The following is a 20,454-nucleotide window of genomic DNA, read 5'->3' on the forward strand; positions in this document are numbered from 1 at the left end:
ACTAAAGATTTTCAAGAAATAAACAATTATTCATATATTCATTTAGAGAAGAAAGTAATCTCTTATACTAGAATATTCAACCTAATATACAGATTGACTTGAGCAGTTTTTCCAATTGAGAAAAAAAGAAGTTTTAAAAAAGTTTGTGCTCTTGCAAGTCTCAATAATTAACTTCATTTTCATTTATGAAATAAAAAATGCTGTTTGACCTACTTTATCATATAAGTATTGTGCTCTCCTTTATTATTTTCTTATACAATTTTTATAATTTGTATTATTTCTTCAATATAGTTTTTTTTCTGACTAGTTTTTAAAACGAGAATTTATAATAATGAACAAGACTTGTTATAACTATATGAACTGATTAAAATAACATGGCATAACTGCAGTCCATAAGATTGTGTGCGCCACTACGCTAAAGGTGATTGTGTATATAACTGAAATATTAAAATTGACTTACATAAAAATTAATGGCATAGTAAACTTTTTACTGCGTATATGCTTTCCGATTTTGTTATATATATGACTCAATAAAACAAGTCACAATAAAATCGTGCTGAACGTGTTCTTTTTTATTAAAAAAAAACATAAACTTTTTATAGTTTTTTTTTCTTAATTAAGCGAATGCATTTTCAGAAGAATTTATTTTCCCTAGACTTTGCACACCAATAAAACTATGTAAATTTTTCACTCACTCCAGTTATGAAAATTTGTTACTGAAAAATTATATTTTCTTATTTAATATGCCTATATATCGATTCAGTCAATTTTATAGGTTAATGTGGAGCTAATACTTGATTATGGATATTTCTTTAGAACGAGAAGTTCCGAAAAATATAGTGCAAAATTTTTCACCTCAAATCACTAGTTTTCGACAGTTTTTGCAAATCTGTTTCCTCCTTCTGCCTCCTAGGGGTGGTAGGCGTGTCTTAACTTCCACAATCGACATTTGGGTTGTCACTATTCATCTGTGACCCCGAAAACTGGATTCGGGTATAGTTGTTGATTATTTTTATGTGAACTCATTATCCCTACAGTATTTTTCCCAGATTGTGAGTCATGTGTGTACCGGGTGTGAGAATTGCTCCAGGCATTCCAGATTTATGCTAGAACATGCTCACGTACTTAGCTACGTATATCTATGTATAATATAGATATAAAATGACCCCTTACTTCCCCTTAAAAGTCACCTCTGGTGCTTGGGGTCCCGGGTTCGATTCCAGCCCCCGCCAAATGAACTTTGTGGTGGACAAACACCGTGTGCGTAGGTTTTCTCGGGGTTCTCCCGTTTCCTCCCACTTTCTTCATTCCACCATTTCATTCATTACTCATCATCACCGTCTCCTTTAGCTTAACCGGCATATCCGTGGGACGTAAAACTCAGATTTTTCCCCTTAAAAGTTTTTGAAAACTCTGGTACCCGTGTCCGTTTATTATTATTATTATTTTTATTATATATATATATATATATATATATATATATATATATATATATATATATATATGTGTGTGTGTGTTTTCTCCTAGTTTAAAGGGTTCTTGAGATACAGGTATTCGCATAAGTTATAATCCCTCCACTTCCCGCTTAGATGAAGCATTTTAAGAAATGTAACATGGTAAAACCTAATTCGAAGTTGATGATTGTATCCAAAAATTCATTCCAATCGGTCCAGCCATTTTCACGTGATCCAAAAACAAACAAGGTTCTCGTTTTTACATAACAGCTTCATGAAATATTTATATCGGGACGGCGGACGAATGGACGCATTCAAAAATCACTTTTTTGTCAATAAGAACCCTGAAACATATAAATCCGTTGAAATCATATATATATATATATATATATATATATATATATATTTAACGATCACCATACTTTCTACTGTCGCTCGAAAGGAAAATAGAGATACTTCACCTTGTTACTCAGCCATCGATTTGTCAGTTCAGATGCTCCATTTAGGAATCGAGACTTCCAGATCAACAATGGAGCTTATTTCCTAATAATATGTAATCTATAAAAGAAAAGAAAGAAATGGAGAAAAGAAAACTGTTTTAAAAGAAACATGGACGTGAACGTTTATAATACAAGAACGTTATTTAATGTTTTTCAATTTAATCTAGTCTCGTTATACAGATATTTCTGTCAGAATTTAAAGTGAAAAATGTGAGATAGGTATTTATAATGAGACTCAAATCACAAAGAATCTTTTGGTTAACCTTTAAAAAAGAAACATTTTCTGCTTTGCAGGGTGTCGATCGGTCACAAATGTCATGAAAAAGTCACGAAATTTAGTTTTTTTTTTTAATCTGTACAATTGCATATCGGAAAATTTTGTTCTATAAAACGTCAAAATTTACCACCAAAAGTGTCTCTGGTCGGCTTTAGACGCTACCAAATCGCAACCAAAGTATGCTTCTATCGCATGTATGAAAATTCGGCCTAATTCGCACTTGAAAATGTTATGAAATTTTATGCTTTGGTAAAGAAAAGGTCACGAAAAAGCCACGAAATTTCATTTTGAAATTTTAGTAGACAACCTGCTTTGTAACACAACTTAACTTAGAATTGAAGGTAATACTCTTGAGAAGTTATTCTTTTTTGCCATTATTCATGGTTTTCATGATAGTGAAAATATAGATTGATATGTGATCTTGTCCTATTTTGATGCTATGACCTTTATATCAAGTTCATTTAACAGTTTTCCTTTGTAAGAGAAATACCATTTTTTAAATGTATATGAAATTCGAAAATTTACCTCGAAGTGTTTCGTTAAATCTTAAGACCTCACTGATAAAGAACATCTATGTATCAACTACATAATCTCAAGAGTTTTATTGACGTATTTTTGTGATTTTTTTTTCTTTCTTCTAGTTCAAAGATGAGTGCTACAGGCCATCCTCCTTTTCATGGCGATAATAGAGAGGTATCGCAGAAACCGCATCGAATTGAATTTTCGTCGAAGTTAGTAGCGATGAAATCATCTGCAGAGACTGTGAAAGCTACAACTGCAGTAAGTATTTAAGAATTCGTAATATTCTAAAAAAATTGATAAAAGGAAATTGAAGCTGTTAAAATATTTGAGAATTACCTACATATAGAGATTTAAGGTAAATTTTTGAGATTCACAGTTGATTAGTGTAAAACATAATTGAATTAATCATATACTTGCAATTTGCTGGTAATTGAGGCAAGATGATTACATCCATCTATATTGTAATCGTAGGCGTCAAATAATTCAGTAGTTAATCTTAGTATTAATTAAAACAGACTTAAATTTTTCAGCAGACTATTTGAATCACACTTACATGAAATTTTGTGGAATAGTTAGTACTATACTTATGAAATTTGGGGAATAATTAGTACAGACTACAGTTCTAATAATGAATAATCAAAGAAAACGTGCGTTGAGAATCTTTACATGGGAATAAGACTTTGTTCACAACAGCAAAGTTAGCGATCTGCGATTCTCAACTAAAAATTGTTTTATATTTGTTAGTTTTTTTACGTGTCTAAAGTAGAGTAAGATAGTGACCAATGCAATCCTTACACATTCAAAGAAAAGTGATTTACCAGATGTAGAATTTTGTGATGAAGTTGACTTTTGATATTTCAACGTAACTAACAATGAAGTCTTGGCAAATTTGTGATTTCAAATTGTATTCCTTATATGTTAATAACTTCACGCCATAATTTGCAATATGTTAAAATATAATCAATATTTTACTAAGATTTTTTCCATTATGTATTGCGCTCGGAATCCGGAGTTGTTAATGGGGACTTAAGTGTACGAACTTCTATAGTATGAGGTTCTTCCAACAAGGAAAGAAATACTTACAGAAGAATTAAGATGTGTCACAAATTTCTCTGAACAACTTCGTAATTTTGTGTTATAGGCACAGGTTGCACAACTGCGTCCTTCTGGAACCTCTGTGAAAGCTCGACCTCTAAATGCAGTTTCTGGAGCAGGTACTTCGGGATCAGTCGGCATCACGACTCACGTTGTCACAGCGGCAGATGCTTCTTTTAAACGCCGTAAGTACATGATAATAGTCGTATATAGTAGTCTGCAAATTTTCATAGTGAACTTCAATACTGTAAATTCCTCATGTTACGTTGTATTACAGATTTCAGTTGCGTTCTGTCTTTGTATATCCAGTTCGTATTACACATATGTTGAGTTTTACCTACAGGAATGTAACAGCGCTGTTAAAATAATTTCGAATGACCGCAGCTGTGATTGTCGTGTAGTTATTCAAATACTCCTAATATCTGGAAATATTTTTCTCAGGCGAAGAATTCAGAACTATCCATAGGATGTGTCGTACCGTTTATAATGACCCTTCTGACAATTCACATAATAAAATGATATTGAAGTGAAAATTTTTGTGTAAATTCCTTTGCAAATAGGCACTTTTATAAATTTGTTTCCTTAAATTCGTACTAAAGAAGGAAATAGTTAAGTTTTCGTAAATGTTTAGTTTAGTGTGATTTTATTGTGGAATTCTCAAGGAAAATCATTATATAAAATACATATGTTTCTTTCTCAGCGTAATATTACTAATGTTCATAGGATACCTAATTTTGAATCTTGAGGTTAGATAACATTTTTGACAAATAAACTTAGAGATGTTTGGGAGTATTGTCCTAAGGACAATTTTAAATAGCTGAAGTTTTTTCCACTAATTGATGAAAAAGAAAAACGCAGCTTCCTGTTTACATACATATTTCTAAGATTTTCATTTCATTTAAGTTCTGTAAGTAAAATTCCAATTCAAAACTGTGCAGCCAGTTTTAAGGACTTCCCATTAAATGGCTAGCCGTGTTATATCAGCCCGCAGCAGCCTTGTTTTGGACCAGCTGAAGTAGATAATGCTGGCAGTGATTAGGCATAGCTTTTTTTTAGTATCTAGTATTAACTATAAGCATTTTGTTTTGTGTAGTTCCTCATTCTGGATTAAATGAAGGTTTATTGACATCAGGTCATTCTGTTGCCCTGGCAGTTACTCGGCAGCCGTCGACTACTACCTTAACTTTGGTCCAAGCTGCAAGTTCGTCGTCTCGTCCTACCCATGTGTCAATCTCAACGCCATTGGCGGTGCAATCGGGTTCAGCAGCAACACACAATATTTCAAGCTTCCATGTGCCTAGAGGTAAGGATGTTGGAATTGCTTTAGTATTTTATTAATTTTATATGTATTGTAATCATAAAATTTTTAGCTGTTGACAGTACAGTGAATTAAGGGAATTACTTTTCCAAATTGTGACAACTTCAACTGTCTACTTTAAGCTTCCTGCTAAACTTGTAAATCAAATATAAGTGTAAGAGGTGCATGTGACGTGGCATTTAGCTTCCTTTTGAAAGAACAGTGGCAAAACGTTTAACATACTAATATTAACTATTCAGTTAATGTGAAAATTCAGTTAAATAAATAAAATACTAAACTATGATCTAGGAAATCTAAAATAATTGATGGAAGGATCGAATATATTATTGACCTTTGCTTTTGTGCGTTATATAGGAGCATGAAATTTAACGTAATTCTATGTTTGAATTAAGAAATAGTAGATAAATTCTAACTTTAAGGTATTATTACTAAGTATTCTGCCTGTTGGCAAATCCTGGGACTAATGAGTTTTCTCTTCTTTTTTCTTTTTCTTTCTGAGGTTCAGGCCTGGAAATGTTTCTTCCATGTTTCTCGATCCTCAGCTTCCTCTTTTAACTCCTAATATTTTCGTCTGTTTTTCAAGTAATCGATCGGTTATGTTATTGCTACTACTCTTTCCTTCCGTCTTTCCCTCTATGGCGGTATGAAGACAATTTCTTTGCAAGATGTGTCAAATCCAATTGGACTTCTTACGAAGAATGCTGGCTGAAAGCTGCCTCTTCTCTCCTACCTGTTTTAAACATATTCGTTTATTACTCTCTCCGTCCATTTTATCTTCTCCATCTTCCTGCAACACCATGTTTAGAAGTTCTCTATTTCTTTAATTTCCGTAATGTCCACGTCTCTGATTCATACAGTCCAATACTCCATATATAGCACTTGACCAACTTCTTCCTTAGTTCAGTTCTGCTAGTTAGCAGTGATATTTTCTTGTTGAATGCTTCTTTGGCTATGGCAGTTGTTAACCGTATGTCTTTGGTGCAGAAAGTTAAACGTATAAAATTCCGTGTACAAGAAATGTTCTATATTATTTTATATCCAATGTTGTTGGTCGTCATTCATTTCAATAGAACAGTTAATGAGTGAGCAGTGAATGCATGGAGTAAATTGAGTTGATAACCTGTTTATACTAATTATTCGTAGTAATTGGTTGTAGAACGTAAGGAACATACTTTAACATCATAATCAAATTTACTATATTAAGACACATTCCTGTGAAGACCAAAACTTCTTTCAACTGGAATTTTGTTTCACTGGAGTTCAACATTTATAGGATGTCACCCACTCTTTGAATTGGATGATATAAGAATATCTCCACTACTGAGGAAGGACAATAAGATATTTTGTTCCGACATATTGAGAAGTTTTGGTCGGCACAGGAATATGTCTAAGGTTAGTAAATTTGATTATAGTCGTTATTGGCAAATTAATTAGTTTTTACATCATTTCCAGCGACGGTAGGTACTTATTTTGTGTTGATATTAAGTTAAATTTCATACAGTATGTATCCTTTAATAAATAAGACTAAGGAAATAACTTACATATTTGCGGTGTAATTTAATTTTTCCGGAACGGTTATTTCGGTTGCCTATTTACAACCATCTGCAGTATTATTCTCATACATGTTTGTCATTCTGTAGGTCCTGCAACTGTCGCCAATATTTCTGCACCACGTTCCGCGGTGGCAACTCCCATTGTAAGACCTGGAGCAGCTACTCTTCAATCAGGAGCTGTAACAGTTTCATCGACAACATCAAGGTGTGTTAATATGCTATATTATTAGAATATAACATCTGTTTTTCTAAGAGATGTAGTGAAATTGGTAATAGGAAAAAAAAAAAAAAAAAGACTAGTTTTTTGAAGAAAGAAAAAAATACGCAAATAGTAACTTTCTTGGCGTATTATTTTCGTATTCAAACGCTACTTTTGTTTTCCTGTAGTGAATCCTACAATTAAGAAAGTGTGTTCACATCATCAGATACTCGTGAATCGTATGTTTAATCCAGGACTGGCTATCGTGATTGATTCTCAAATTGGCATTGTTGCCAGCAAGAGCAAATTATGCAACCCATCATATAAATGCCGTGTTGTTGCCTAATCATCCTATGTAGTGCGTGGAAGTTATAATCTTGTTATATGTTTTACTAGTTGCTAAATTCAAACTGGCAAGCAAGAAAAATACCAGAAACCAAAAAACAGATAGAAATCAATTTTTGTTTTGGAATAAGATGTCATTTATATCTCCTTCATTCAGGAAATGCTTTATTCTGAAATTCAGATACAGTATTCTGTTGAAACTAAATATGAGTTCAGTTTACAAAATTAAAGCCTTAACTGCCATTGCATGTATGATGTTAGTTTAACACGGTAGTAAAACTTAATTATTCACAGAGTTCCTACTTTCTTTACTGTTATGTGTCAAAATGTTTGAAATAACACTTTTGGATAGCGCCTTTGCTTATCGTCAAGGATCAACGATCCCAATAAATTTTAAATAATAACTTAACGAATTTGTTACATTTTCGGTACAATTATTGTTAACATTATTTCTATAAAGTTAAACGTCCTACAATTATTCACTAAGATTAAAGATTTTTTTCATTATTATTATTATTATTATTATTATTATTATTATTATTATTATTATTATTATTATTATTATTATTATATTCAAAATGCAGTAATTAAATGTCTTTTTCGTGTTATAATGATAAAAGAAAGGTGGGACGTGCTGTTATTAACATTTTTAAAAGCCCAAAATTTTCATGCAAAAAGCTGTGGAAAATTACTTTTTTTTTCTGAGCCTTTGCATCTCTAAGTGAAATTGAATCAACTATTCGCCTTTAAATAATTTCCCCTGTTATTCTGGCATCTTTTGTGGAGTTTCTTGATTCTAGATGTGCAGAATTGCCTATAAGATATGTTTGTATTTCAGCATTTAATTTCCTGGTAGTTTACCAAGATAAAAGCTTGCCTTATGAAGGATATGTTAATAATGGCACACGGAGTATAGTAAGAATTTTGAGATAATGCTGTAAATTACAATGTCGTAGAAATTTCCGTTGTTTTCTTGCAGATGAGTTGGATCAAATACAAACTTAGTCGTGCAAAGTTTTACAAACTAAAGTACATAATGTGTTAAACTTCGCGCTACTTGTTCTGTATATTTTTGTCTAATTTTACCTGCAAGAGAAATTAGTACTGAGCTGTTTAAGTCAGTGGGAGAGTTATTAGTATACTATTTTCGCTTGGTTATTGAAGTCTTCGTAATTATTCTACATGGGATGTATTTACGTTTGGCTGTCATGGAGATCAATGACGACTAAACCGATTTCAGTTAAACATTTATCTGCCTTCATTGAAGAGTCGTGTAAGTTTGTCATCACTAGAGACCGGATGTTTAGGCATTAAGAACCTAGAAAATAGGCAGGCAAAGAGGCACTTACAATTTAAAATATAGGCACTAAAATGTAACTCGAAATAGTGAAGATAAATACTCAATACAATAAAAAAATAAATTCAAGTCATAGATAATGTTCAAAGAATGCAGAAACTGTATTCCATGTATATTTGGTAAATGCATTCTATACAGCATTTTATCACTACACGTAACAGTCTACATTTTATACACTTTATCAGTACACACAAGGGTCCAAAGTTTTACAGAACTTCATTAGTACACATAGCAGTCCAAAGTTTTACGGCATCTTGCCACTACAAATAGCACCTATATTTCTCGGAAGAGGCGGAATACTATCTTGAAATACTAAATTATATATATTTTCCCCAGTAAAGTCTTATTATGAAGAAAATGCGTAGAATAGACAACATTAAGCACTAAAACAATTATTTAGGCAGGAAGGGGTGAAATAGGCAAAATAAAATTGGCTTAAATTGAAGCCATCACCCACCATATAAACTTTAAAACGTTATTTTTGACCATATCTTTTATATTAAAGAATAGGCATTTTGCCTAACATCCGGTCCCTAGTCATCACGTTTTTAATCTACAAACTGACCACTAGCATGATCAAGATGTGTAAAAGACTGGCTATTATAGCCCTACCACAATAGCCTGATGTGAGAGACAGTGAAATCTTTGGAATTTAATAGGTTACCGTTGTCTTATTAACTGAAATACCCGGTTTTTGCACGGGTAGAATAGATTGATGAAAAATATTTGAAAGATATATTCGTATAAGTTTTATATATATCTTACTACAAAACTTTCTACAAGGCTGGCTCATGAGATGCTGTTTTTAGCATATGTTTCTAATTCCCCTCCCCCTACCTAAGATACGTATTTTAATGAAAATGACGTAATAAAATTCCGGCTCGACCCAAGTCCTAGGTGAAAATTCGTTACAAACAGGTCAACCGTTTTTCCTGTGATACAAGACAAAGTTGATTTGAATGAGAAGAATGAATTGGCACCACCACCCCTTTTCAACTTACAGTAATTTTCGAAATGTCTGGGATACGTGTACTATTATTTTTAATGAGAAATCAATGTACCGAGTTCCGAAGGACTCGTGAGATATCCTAGTTTTGGCATAATTTTTTAAACTACCTCTCCCCTATTAGAATACCGAAACTTAATCTAAATTACTTGAAAAAAGAAAGTAGGTACTATGTCAAAATTCACTTCAAACTGTTCGTTTTCTGTGATACAATAACAAGATCACTCTTATTTTTATTTATATAGATACATCATTAAATGGAGGGTGGCTGTATAGTTAGCGTACGGGTCTTCGGCGCGGTGAATCGAGGTTCCATTCTCCAATGGGAGCTCATGTGGTTCGGATTGTGTTAAGTCCATGTTTCATATAGCCTCGGTGCTAAAATTAATGCTAAACTCCAAATCTATCAACGCATCATTAAGCCATTTACGCATATCTTACGGATTATTAATTTACTTTTTCAGCAATTAACCATAAAACCAGGAGACGTGACGTTATAAGACATTTTAAGTACACATTACATTAATATGCAGTCTACTTGTATGTATTCAATATTGCGGATACAAAGGGAGATTTTCTGAACTCTCGGGTTGCACATCAAGGAACTTAACATAAAGAAACTTTCCGACATACACTAAACATCGCTTATACTAATTTTAGATATTCTATCCCGAAGGATCCTGACAAGGAAAAGCAAAATCAGTACGGTGAACAAGGTGGATAAAGGAAAGAGTTTGATAATCCTTGCGACATAGAGAAACAAATTTGGTATATATGAACTTTTTGATACCCCACATACGAATGTTCATTCATTTGTACATAAGTATTTTGCTGACAGCACTTTATGTGGTTTATTTCTTCGCCACGATTGCTAGCACCAGTCCCCAGCGCCGTCACTTGCGTCGTGTATAGCCAAGACCCTAGCAAATTAGTTTACACAGAAATATTTACCTTCTCGTAATAGCTACCGAAAAAAAAAAAAAAAAAGTTTGGGTTCGGGGACTTTTAGATCGCTCTGTACTAATTTAAGAAATTGTGCATCGGAGCGGAAAGAGTTGAATTCAGTAGAATGGTCTCAGCATTGTAGATATGGCACGAAATATTATATGTAAATGCTTTTGGTTACTCACAATAAATATATCATTCACTTGGACGTATTTTGAAAATTAAACTTGATGGATGAAGAATGAATTCAGTATAGTGGAGCTGATAAGAAGCGTAATATATGAGAAATTTTTAATAAACAGAAGAGGAATATTCGGAAATTACATCCTTAAGGGTTGCGAGGCAAATTCGATGTGGTGAGCACAGTTTATTATTATTATTATTCTATGAACTATGATAGGAATGGAACATGTGTAATTTGCTTGGAGCTCCAGTAGTAGTGGAATGAATGTTCATTCTGTATTTATATTTATAATATGTATTGGTAGAAAAGAACTCTCAATTGGTTATGATTACGAAAAATGTTCATGTTGATCGCTTGAGTCCAGTGGCAATTACACAATCATTATATTCAAAATAAACAGTTCCGTATGATGCATCTGTGACAGATGAAATTGATCCTCCTACAGATGATTCATTAGGACATTGATGCGTTACAGAAGCATGCAATAAATTACCTCTGGTTTTACTAGAACCTTCGATGGGACACACATGTTGCAGTGATAGCGAATGAGTTAATTGGTATCAAAATAGATCTGATGCACTTGAACAAGTTAATATGGCGGATTCTAATGTGATGAAGGTGATTTCGAACCGTTGGAGCGAAAGGGGCATTTGAGGGGAGATTTTCGGAACGCCAGTGCATTCGGAATCCTGTCCACGAATTTTCCGGGTCAACATGCAGAATTTTCCATTAATCTTATTTCTGGCGATTTAAAAGCGGTATTTCTGCTAGACTAAGAAAATTTCACTAAATATTTCTATGATAGTAGCAGTTGGCAAAAATATTCGTAGGATGCCTAATTTTGAATCCTAAAACTGGATGAAAATAACATTACTGACAAATAAAATATGGGATATTCGTGAGTATTGTAGTTGTAAGGACATGTTGTATTACATTATTGTTGCATTTTTCTATTACTGGTGGAAAAAATTCGCATCTCGTTGGTAGATTTTCGTAAAATTTTTCGGTGCACTTGTAGTCTAAAAATAAAAATACAAGTTCTGTGATATACATAAAATATAGTATCGGTAGTATTTTATGTCTCCAAAAATGTGCAGAACTTATTTTGATATTGATTTCTAAAACTTTTACAAATAAAATTTCATCAATTGCTCTAAATACATAAGACAGTTGTAAATTGTAGGAGGCATGGTTGGTCAGATTAGAGCGCTTATATCTGGTTCCCTGGTTCGATTCTCGGCCAAGTAAGTTTTGTAGACAGCATTGTGTCAGTATGTTTTCTCGGTACTGTTGTTTCCTCCCACTTTCTCATTCCACCAGTTCTTTCATCATTCACTTGCCTTAATCATTGTCTCCCTTAGCATATAGGGCATAATCATGAGAAGTTAAAGTGCAATATTTAATTTCAATTGTAAATTGTACGTGAGCAGTTATCTTGGGACCCTTCCGTAGTTCCCTAATCTCCCATTGATAATATTGAGTAAGTTGTAATTTCTTTTCTATGTTACTGTGTTAATCAGTTTTAGTTCTCATTGAATGTTTTTGCTTTCAGTTATACCTCAAGTCTGCGAGCAACGGCTCCTACATTATCCCAACGCGCAGCAAGCCCAGCTGCATCAGTTGTACCTGCTGGAACCACATGGATATCCACTGCTTGTAGCTCAGGCTCTACAAGCATGAGTACGGCGAAAGGCTCTTCCCCTGGCCCCATTCTTGCACCTGCCAGAGCCTCTGCTATAACAACCATTGGATACACCCAAGTTAGAAATGCGTCGATGACAGGTAAGTATAGCATGTACTTATGAATTAAAAGTTTCTTTTCGGTTATACAAATAGTTTTGTTGGAATTTTTATTTCACTTTCGTGAACAAGTTCGTAATTAAAAATTCAATTTTTAAATGGTTTTTCATTAACGTATGTTGTTAAAGGCTTTTATACTAATTTTTTACTTCAAATCCTTAAGTGTTTTATAATGCTGTAATAGACTGGATGTATACACTAAATATTTTATCCCTTTGTTAGATAATACTGCCAACTTTGTTACGTTCTTCTATCCCAGTTTCAAATCATTATATTATGTTATATTCCTATCTCTGAATATCATATTTATAAATAAACGATATGGACAAAGTTTTTAAATATAAGTTTGCATTGTTAAGATGTATTTTAGGGAAAGATTTGAAAATTTCAAACTGTTCTTGTTTTTTCAGTTTCAACAAGGGCCATAACGCCACAGAATAGAATACAGTCAGATACTTCGAGAACTGGACTGATGCAAACTACTGTTCAAAAGCCTATATTAACAACACAGCCCATGGCCCAACATATAACCCAGGTAAATTTGGATTTTTAACACTTTTGCCAACTATTATATAATCTTGTGTGTTGATTACTTTGATTGATAAAATTAGTAACGCCTTAGAAAGGTGCAGTTCAACGATTTCATTCAGTATTATTGAATTTTGAGTTGTCTGTGTGTTGATCTTCCATTTTATATAAAACACTAAGAAGTATACAAAAACAAAAGAAGCATGACGCAAAAACATTCTAAATACAGCTGAATTCTCTCATTGAAAGATAAGTTGACACATGAGTTATATTCAAGTTCTGCAAAATTCTTAAGATACAAAAACTGGTTAAAATAATTAGAAGTGGACTGTCCTATAATATTTTCACCTTTTTAATTCGTAATTAGTACTATTTTATAAAGTTCGTCGTATAATTAAGATGCTAACATATATGAAGGACTGAGGAAATTGTGTACGTACTTGCACAGTAATTTATTTTTTTCGGGGCGATTGTATCGGTTACCTGTTTGCAATTATTTGTAGGTCCTACTCAGTAGCTGGCTCTAACTAGGTACTCTTCTTGCTTGCCAGATTTCCTTTATCTAAGTTTCAACTTCTGATTTTTCGTTCTAATATAATATGATTCGAATATGTATTTTTTTCTCCATTGAAGTTTCGTATAGAATGTTTACATCTTTAATGGAATGTATAGAATCACACAAATGCTTAGATATTCCCGAGACAATTGAGTTATTATCTGTAATGTCCTTAATGCGTTCCTTTACCCTTGTTTCTGTATCCTTTATTACCTTACCGAAATACGTTCGGTCACAATTACTTCTCACTTTGTAATCCCATCGGCTCACCAGTTCATCCACTTAGTACTTCTTGTAATCCTTTAGGGGCTTCGTAAACTGATAGGTTAATTAAATGCTGCCTTAAATTCATATATCAGCACAATCTTCTGAAGATTTTGACATGTACTTTTTGTGTTGATATGGTTAAGACAGTTTATATATTACTAGAGAATGTTCCCAATATAGTCTCACTGTATATATCCATCCTTAAGATTTTATCCAAACATTTGATTTTATGTATGAATGCGTTCAGTTTTTACGATGATACAAAGGACAGTTTATTTAAAGAAGTAGAACGTGTATTTAACCAACTCCCGCAATACCATATGAAAATTCTTTTATGGAATTTCATTGCGAAGATAGGACGAGAGGACATTTTCAAACCGATGGTAGGAAACGAAAGTCTGCATAAGGAAAGTAATGACAACGGCGCTAGACTCGCAACGCCTAAAACTTTGCAACGTCTAAAAACCTTGTCGTGAAGAGTATCAAATTTCCACATTGTGACATTTATAAATATACCACATATACTAATGAAAGGAGGAAACAGCCGTTTTTTTACACACCAGATTCTCTATAGGTGCGAATTCTATGACAATGAATGAAAAAGTGACTGTACCAAGATTCAAACCCGGTACCTTCGGCATACCGTGCTGATGCTCTAACTTACGCAACCCAAAACAGCCACTCACTCGCAAGGTCTGAGCTCTTATCTCGGACCACATGGATTGTACAACAGACTCCTGTGTCCATATACCGAGCACCTTATGACGCTTGTGATTTCATACATATTAATGAAAGAAGGGAACAACATTTTTTTAAACACAGCAGATACTAGATAGGTGCGAATTCTATAACAGACAGAATGAAAAAGTGACTGACGGGACCCGGACTGGAACTTGGAACCTCCTATATACCGTCTTGAGAACACCGACCTCAAGAGTGAAAGAGTAAGTGGCTGTTCTGGAAAGCGGACTGGGTGGCATAGTAGTTAACGCATCGACAGGTTTGCGGGACTTCCCAGGTTCGAGTCACGGTCCTGTCACTTTTTCACTCTTTTTTTGTGTTATACTTGGACCACGTTTTAGTAGGTAGAAGACAGTCTATCATAACTGATGTTCGGACGGTTAGAGGAGCTAACTGTGACACTGACCACTAGCAGCGATTGAGAGATTGTCGTTGGAAAAAGGAAATCTTCAGCATCTGAAACGGAGAAGTTTAATTTAAAGAAATTAGAAGAGGATCAGGCGAGACGGGAATACCAGATTGAAGTGTCGAATAGATTTTCGGTTTTAGAAATTTGGAATGTACTACTGTTGAGGATACGTGGCTTTAAATTAGAGATAGCATTAACATTTCAGAAAATAAGAAAATGAAGCCCGCAGAAATACTTAGGAACAGTGGTTCGACTAGGAGTACACTAAACTAGCAAAGAGAAGAAAACATGTAAAAGTGCGTTGGGTACAAAATTCAAACATCAGAGCTGCACAAAATTTCGTTGATATTAGGCGGTAAGCTTCCAAAACTTTTAGAACAAAAAAAAACTTAAAAGCTAAAATTGTTGAGCTTGAAGATAATAGTAAAAGCAAAATTATTCAGGACATCAACGAATTTAAGAAATGCTGTCAACCTCCTGCACATATATTAAAGAAAGCAAACGGAACAGTTTTCATGGATACAGATAGTGTTTTGAATAGATGGAAAGATTTCTTTTGACATTTTGCTCTACACCCAGCCAAAAAATAATGTACGTCAAGAAAGTGAAGTGCATACAGCAGAACCGTATATTCCAGAGCGTAACCGAACAGAAATAAAATTTGATATAAAGAAATTAAAGGAATATAAATCTTTGGGTGTGGATAAAATTCCTGCTCAGTTAATTTCAGCTGGAGGTGAAAAGCTGTGAACAAAATATAACGTCTATAAAACTGATCGATCTTGAACAGATTCTTTTTGTCATAGATTCGACTCTTAGTTGGCAAAATGTCATAAAACAATGCAGAATTGGATTGTATTGATAGGATTAAAACGTAGAAGAAAAATGGATATGCTAGGGTGACAAATAATAGATTCATCTACTAACCGAGTATGTTTTTATGTTCAGTCCGTGAGTTTTTCCAGGTGCAAAAGTATCTAAGATATTCGGATTTTGCTTTCTTTTATGTATTTTCGAATTTTCTTTCATTGTCAAAGAGAGAAGTGTGATTTTTAGTTTTGTTCAAGTCTCTTTGGATGACTTAGTGTAAAAGTATTTTTCTTTTTCATAGATACATGTTCCTCCTGATAAGAGTTATTTCAAGCAAGCTGGCTCAGTACAAACAGCTGTGACAATTGCTCAGATTATGCCTCCCAGAACACCAACCCCTGTAACGTACAGTACAGCCTTGACATCGAGTAGCAGTCACTTCTCTTCCACGAGTCCTGCCCATACCTCAAATCATGCAGTCATTCCATCTTCGGCGAGAATTTCTGTAACGACGGTGAGCACTGTGTCAAGCATTCCAACATCAACGATAGCGCCGGCAGGGGTGATGTCAGTTCCCATCACAGTCCATCCTGTGGTGGTCTCCAATACTGGGAGTGTACATACAAGTGCAACTTTGCCATTAAAAGCAGGAACCCATATTGGAACTAGTACCCAGCGGCAAACTCTCTCGCATCAAGCAGTTGGGCCAAAGGTATGTTCACATTTTCATTTAATACCTACAACAGAGACAAAATTATACCATATCGAGATGCTTGAAGAAAGAAAAAATGCATTTGTGTACAGATTTAAATTAAGTAATAAATTATAACTAGATTCAAGTGTAGATAGCACCTACTTTTTCAAAACTTTTTTTGTAGAGGTACACTCATGTCCAAAATGATTGTCGCATATCTATAACTGTCTTCTTGTAAGAATATGATTTGATAATGATTTTTGCAGGACATTTTTACTACAGATACTGTATGTATAATTGAAAAATGTATATTTGTGGTAAATTTCATAGGAAGAGAATTGTAAATAAATAAATTAGAATGAGTAAAACAAAATGTTGCTAAATGGACAAGAAAGTTTTATTTTCGTTTTATTGTTCTTATTTACTTTTTTAAAACATGAAATTTGCCACATACATGTCTTTGCCGATTATACACATACTAACATTATAAGAAATACAGGGCGAACTCAAATTATATTCCTACAACAACATATTTATAGACATGCTACAATAATTTTGGACATGAGTGTACATCAAAACCCCTTGTTTTAAGCCTAAATTGTGTTACACAGAATATCTGATTGTGAATCTTCCCACAGGCGAGTTATAAAACCTAAATATATAGGCGTAAACTTCGTGTGTGCTTGAAGTGAGCATACATTTGTAAGACTTCTGTTGCAGAATGCACGTGTAAATTGAAATTAGTTTCTTTATATATAGAGAGGAATTCGATATTGTTACAATGCCCACTTCTATATTTCAGGTTATAACTCAGCCCGCTCATGGACCGTCTATACAAATTACGCAAGTTCCTGTTAGTGCAGTCCAACAAAAAACTCCACAGCAGACAATTCACACGATTTCGCCTCTTCAATCAAGTGCAATAGCCATAACGACGATAGTGACAAGACCCGGTATGTATGACCAAGGGAGTATAGGTTCACGTAATTTTAGTTAACCTAAATTTGTTAGAATGTGGAGAGAAAAAAGGAAGGCGGAAGGGGAAGAGGTCAACATTGTGCCGATAAACTAAGATCGTATCTGTCTTGGAATCAAGGGACTTTGTAGCAACCATTTTATATATATATATATATATATATATATATATATATATATATATATATATATATATATATATATATATATATATATATATGTATATGTTATTTTCAGATAAATGCTGATGTTTTTACTTGAATGTTATGTGTGTTAAAGTGTAGGAATATGTTAATTCGCACCAAGTTTCATCTTGTTACTTTTTCAAACTTGATCAGTTCTCGATCCTAATAGTGGGCGTTATTAACTGAATTTCGAAACTGTTAATAAATTGACATTATAATATCTTACGTGAATAGTCCAATGACTTGCATAATTGCTTTTGGTAAGCTTGGTATGCGTGACTTAAAGATAAGTAAGTATATATATATATATATATCATAAAAAAGTCGTTGTCTTCATATATATACGTACGTAGGAATATATTTGCATGAATGAGTCGTATTAAACTGAAAGAGATCATCGCGTTGTGGTCCTCAGATAATTGTTATTGAATGTAAATAGTGTTAGCTAACATTTGTAGCATTTGTAGGTACATTATATATATGTGTGTATTTTTCTCATTCCAGTTACGTATACGGCATCAGCAACTGTGGCTGCAAACATAGCAGCAACACGTCCAGTAACGGTAGCAGCTACACCCACCACTCCGATTCCTGTTGCCAAAGTCTACCCACAGCCTTTGCCGGCCGCCGTGCGAACAGGGGGTCTGGAAATTAATACTTCGGAGGTTGCCCTTCCGATTCAGCAGCAACAATCATCTCAATCTCAGGCTCAATCCCAGCAATCTCAGTCGCAACAGCAACCGCAGCAGCAAGTAGTTGCTCAGTCACAGGCAGTGCCAGCAAGTGTCTATATACAGGCTCCTCAAAGAGCTTCACCAGGTAAGTGTAATGAATTCCCATTCTTTAGACCTTGAGCTTGGTTAACCTTTTGAAGCACATAAGCATACCTGTAACAGCTAGTACCATAATACTAAAACCGACTAAAAACCAAAGACATTACTATGATTAGCACGCGCCAAAAGTAGTAAATTTATGCTTAAGCTAAGCAATAGGTTCGTTGCATATGATGATTACTCCATTGGGCTACTAGGTCTTGAATAGAGTAAACACCGTAGTTTAGTAGTCGCTATTTGTTCACCCGAGCGTTGACGATGAAACAAGTTGTTACTTTCGTACTAGTTTCTCCCAACAATTACACATAGGCGGCATTCAAATAGCAACTTCGATGATAATGATGTTTGCTGTATTCTAATGGAGTAATCATCATATGCAAGACCATTATGCGTTGTATAATTGCTATAATTTAGTACTAATAGATGATCTAACGGTGGAACACTGTTCTCCAAAGAGTTAAAAACTTACTATTATACATGTATATATTTTTCAGTCGGGCAGTTATTTTAAGGTGGTGTCGATTCATTCGTGTGTGTATGTTCTATTACTTTATTTTTTCATAAAAGAACATATTATTATTATGTGATATTACTGAAAAATAAAAATGAGATGGCCATTACTTCACAGAACAAATGTCACCTACCAGAAACGCAGATGCAAAACTCACTTCGTATATTCGATGGAATGTATTTTGATTTCAAACACCCCACCACGAAGATAATATACACTTTCCACTACTCTGACAGTTGCGATTCTTCCAACTTTATTTACATTCTAAAATGCACCCACTAAGCCGTGTAAATTCGCGAAGTTAAATCCTCTTGCGATTTTTATTAAGTCACAGATACTACCTAGCCGAGAACGTACAACCATCATAATCATATATTTGACCACGTAAATATCCGCAGAATCTTTAACCCTCATTCTTCCAAGGCACATATATTTCCATTCTGTCAGCGAATCTGTCCCCTAGTCTTAACGTTTTAATACAATACTCTGCCCACTACACACACTTTTGTTAAATCATAATTCTTTTTTAGTACAACCTTTCTATTTGGTTGGCTAGCGCATGTGCTTTGGTGCAGGTGGTTATGGGTTCGCTTCACGGTGGAAGAGCACGTAAAATCAATTTCACTTTCATCTCTTCTTGTCTAAAAAACCTAAATGTGTGACGTTAAACTAAAAAAAAATCCGTGTTCCCTATATTATTCTTTTATTTTTTTACGCTCTCTTACCGACTTACCTGTTTCATCATCTTGCATTAAATTCCATCTGCTTACAGCCTGTTAACATCATCACGTGATCCAGCATTCGAAATTGGCGCCCACTTGGACATTTCTCAGCCATTTTTATCCAATTATTATTTCCTTCGGCTTCCCCTCCCTGGCTGATGAATCCTTTAGCAAAAGATCATATTGACTTCATTTTTTTTTTTTTTTTTTAACACCAGTTTTTCTATAGGTGCGAATTCACTGATATTCAAAGGGAAAAATGCACGACTTTCAGAAATTGAATCCGGGTTTCCGACATATCATACCAGAGCGTTAATAGTGTGATTGTGAAGGAATCATGTCGGAATTGGAATAAATGCAAAAGAATAAGGTTCTGAACTTGTCATTATGCTATGTGCAGTATATCACAAGTTTGGTTCCTGTCATTCGTCCATCGTTTGTGAAATTAAGCAATAGTCATATGAATAAAAAACTTACCTTTAAAAAAAAAAAAAAAAAAAAAATTGAAAAATATATATGAAAGAGCGAACATTGTTATGTCAAGAGTTATTATTTTCTTACTATATAATTCGCAAACCTCACTGTTTGTTTATTCATGTAGTCCGGATTACTTCTTGAACTGTTTCTTAATTTTTATATTGATGCATCATATAATAATAACAATGACA

At 33.9% G+C, this 20,454-nt stretch overlaps 1 protein-coding gene across 3 annotated transcripts in view; it reads left to right on the forward strand.

The window, feature by feature from the left end:
• Sap130 (Sin3A-associated protein 130) overlaps positions 1 to 20,454 on the forward strand; it is a 59,948-nt gene that overhangs the window by 17,486 nt on the left and 22,008 nt on the right. For 2 of the 3 annotated variants that reach the window (XM_081768496.1, XM_081768497.1), the window contains 9 exons: positions 2,873 to 3,011; positions 3,895 to 4,033; positions 4,981 to 5,151; positions 6,807 to 6,924; positions 12,308 to 12,537; positions 12,966 to 13,090; positions 16,168 to 16,578; positions 17,363 to 17,513; positions 18,225 to 18,539. In XM_081768496.1, coding sequence (XP_081624622.1) covers positions 2,880 to 3,011; positions 3,895 to 4,033; positions 4,981 to 5,151; positions 6,807 to 6,924; positions 12,308 to 12,537; positions 12,966 to 13,090; positions 16,168 to 16,578; positions 17,363 to 17,513; positions 18,225 to 18,539 — 1,792 coding nt within the window. In that variant the 5' untranslated portion in view covers positions 2,873 to 2,879. The remainder of the gene's footprint in view (positions 1 to 2,872; positions 3,012 to 3,894; positions 4,034 to 4,980; positions 5,152 to 6,806; positions 6,925 to 12,307; positions 12,538 to 12,965; positions 13,091 to 16,167; positions 16,579 to 17,362; positions 17,514 to 18,224; positions 18,540 to 20,454) is intronic. The other variant, XM_081768498.1, reaches the window with a different exon arrangement.

This window comes from Thermobia domestica, chromosome 8, assembly GCF_964235325.1.
Source record: "Thermobia domestica chromosome 8, izTheDome1.hap1.1, whole genome shotgun sequence".
NCBI classification, from domain to species: Eukaryota; Metazoa; Arthropoda; class Insecta; order Zygentoma; family Lepismatidae; genus Thermobia; species Thermobia domestica.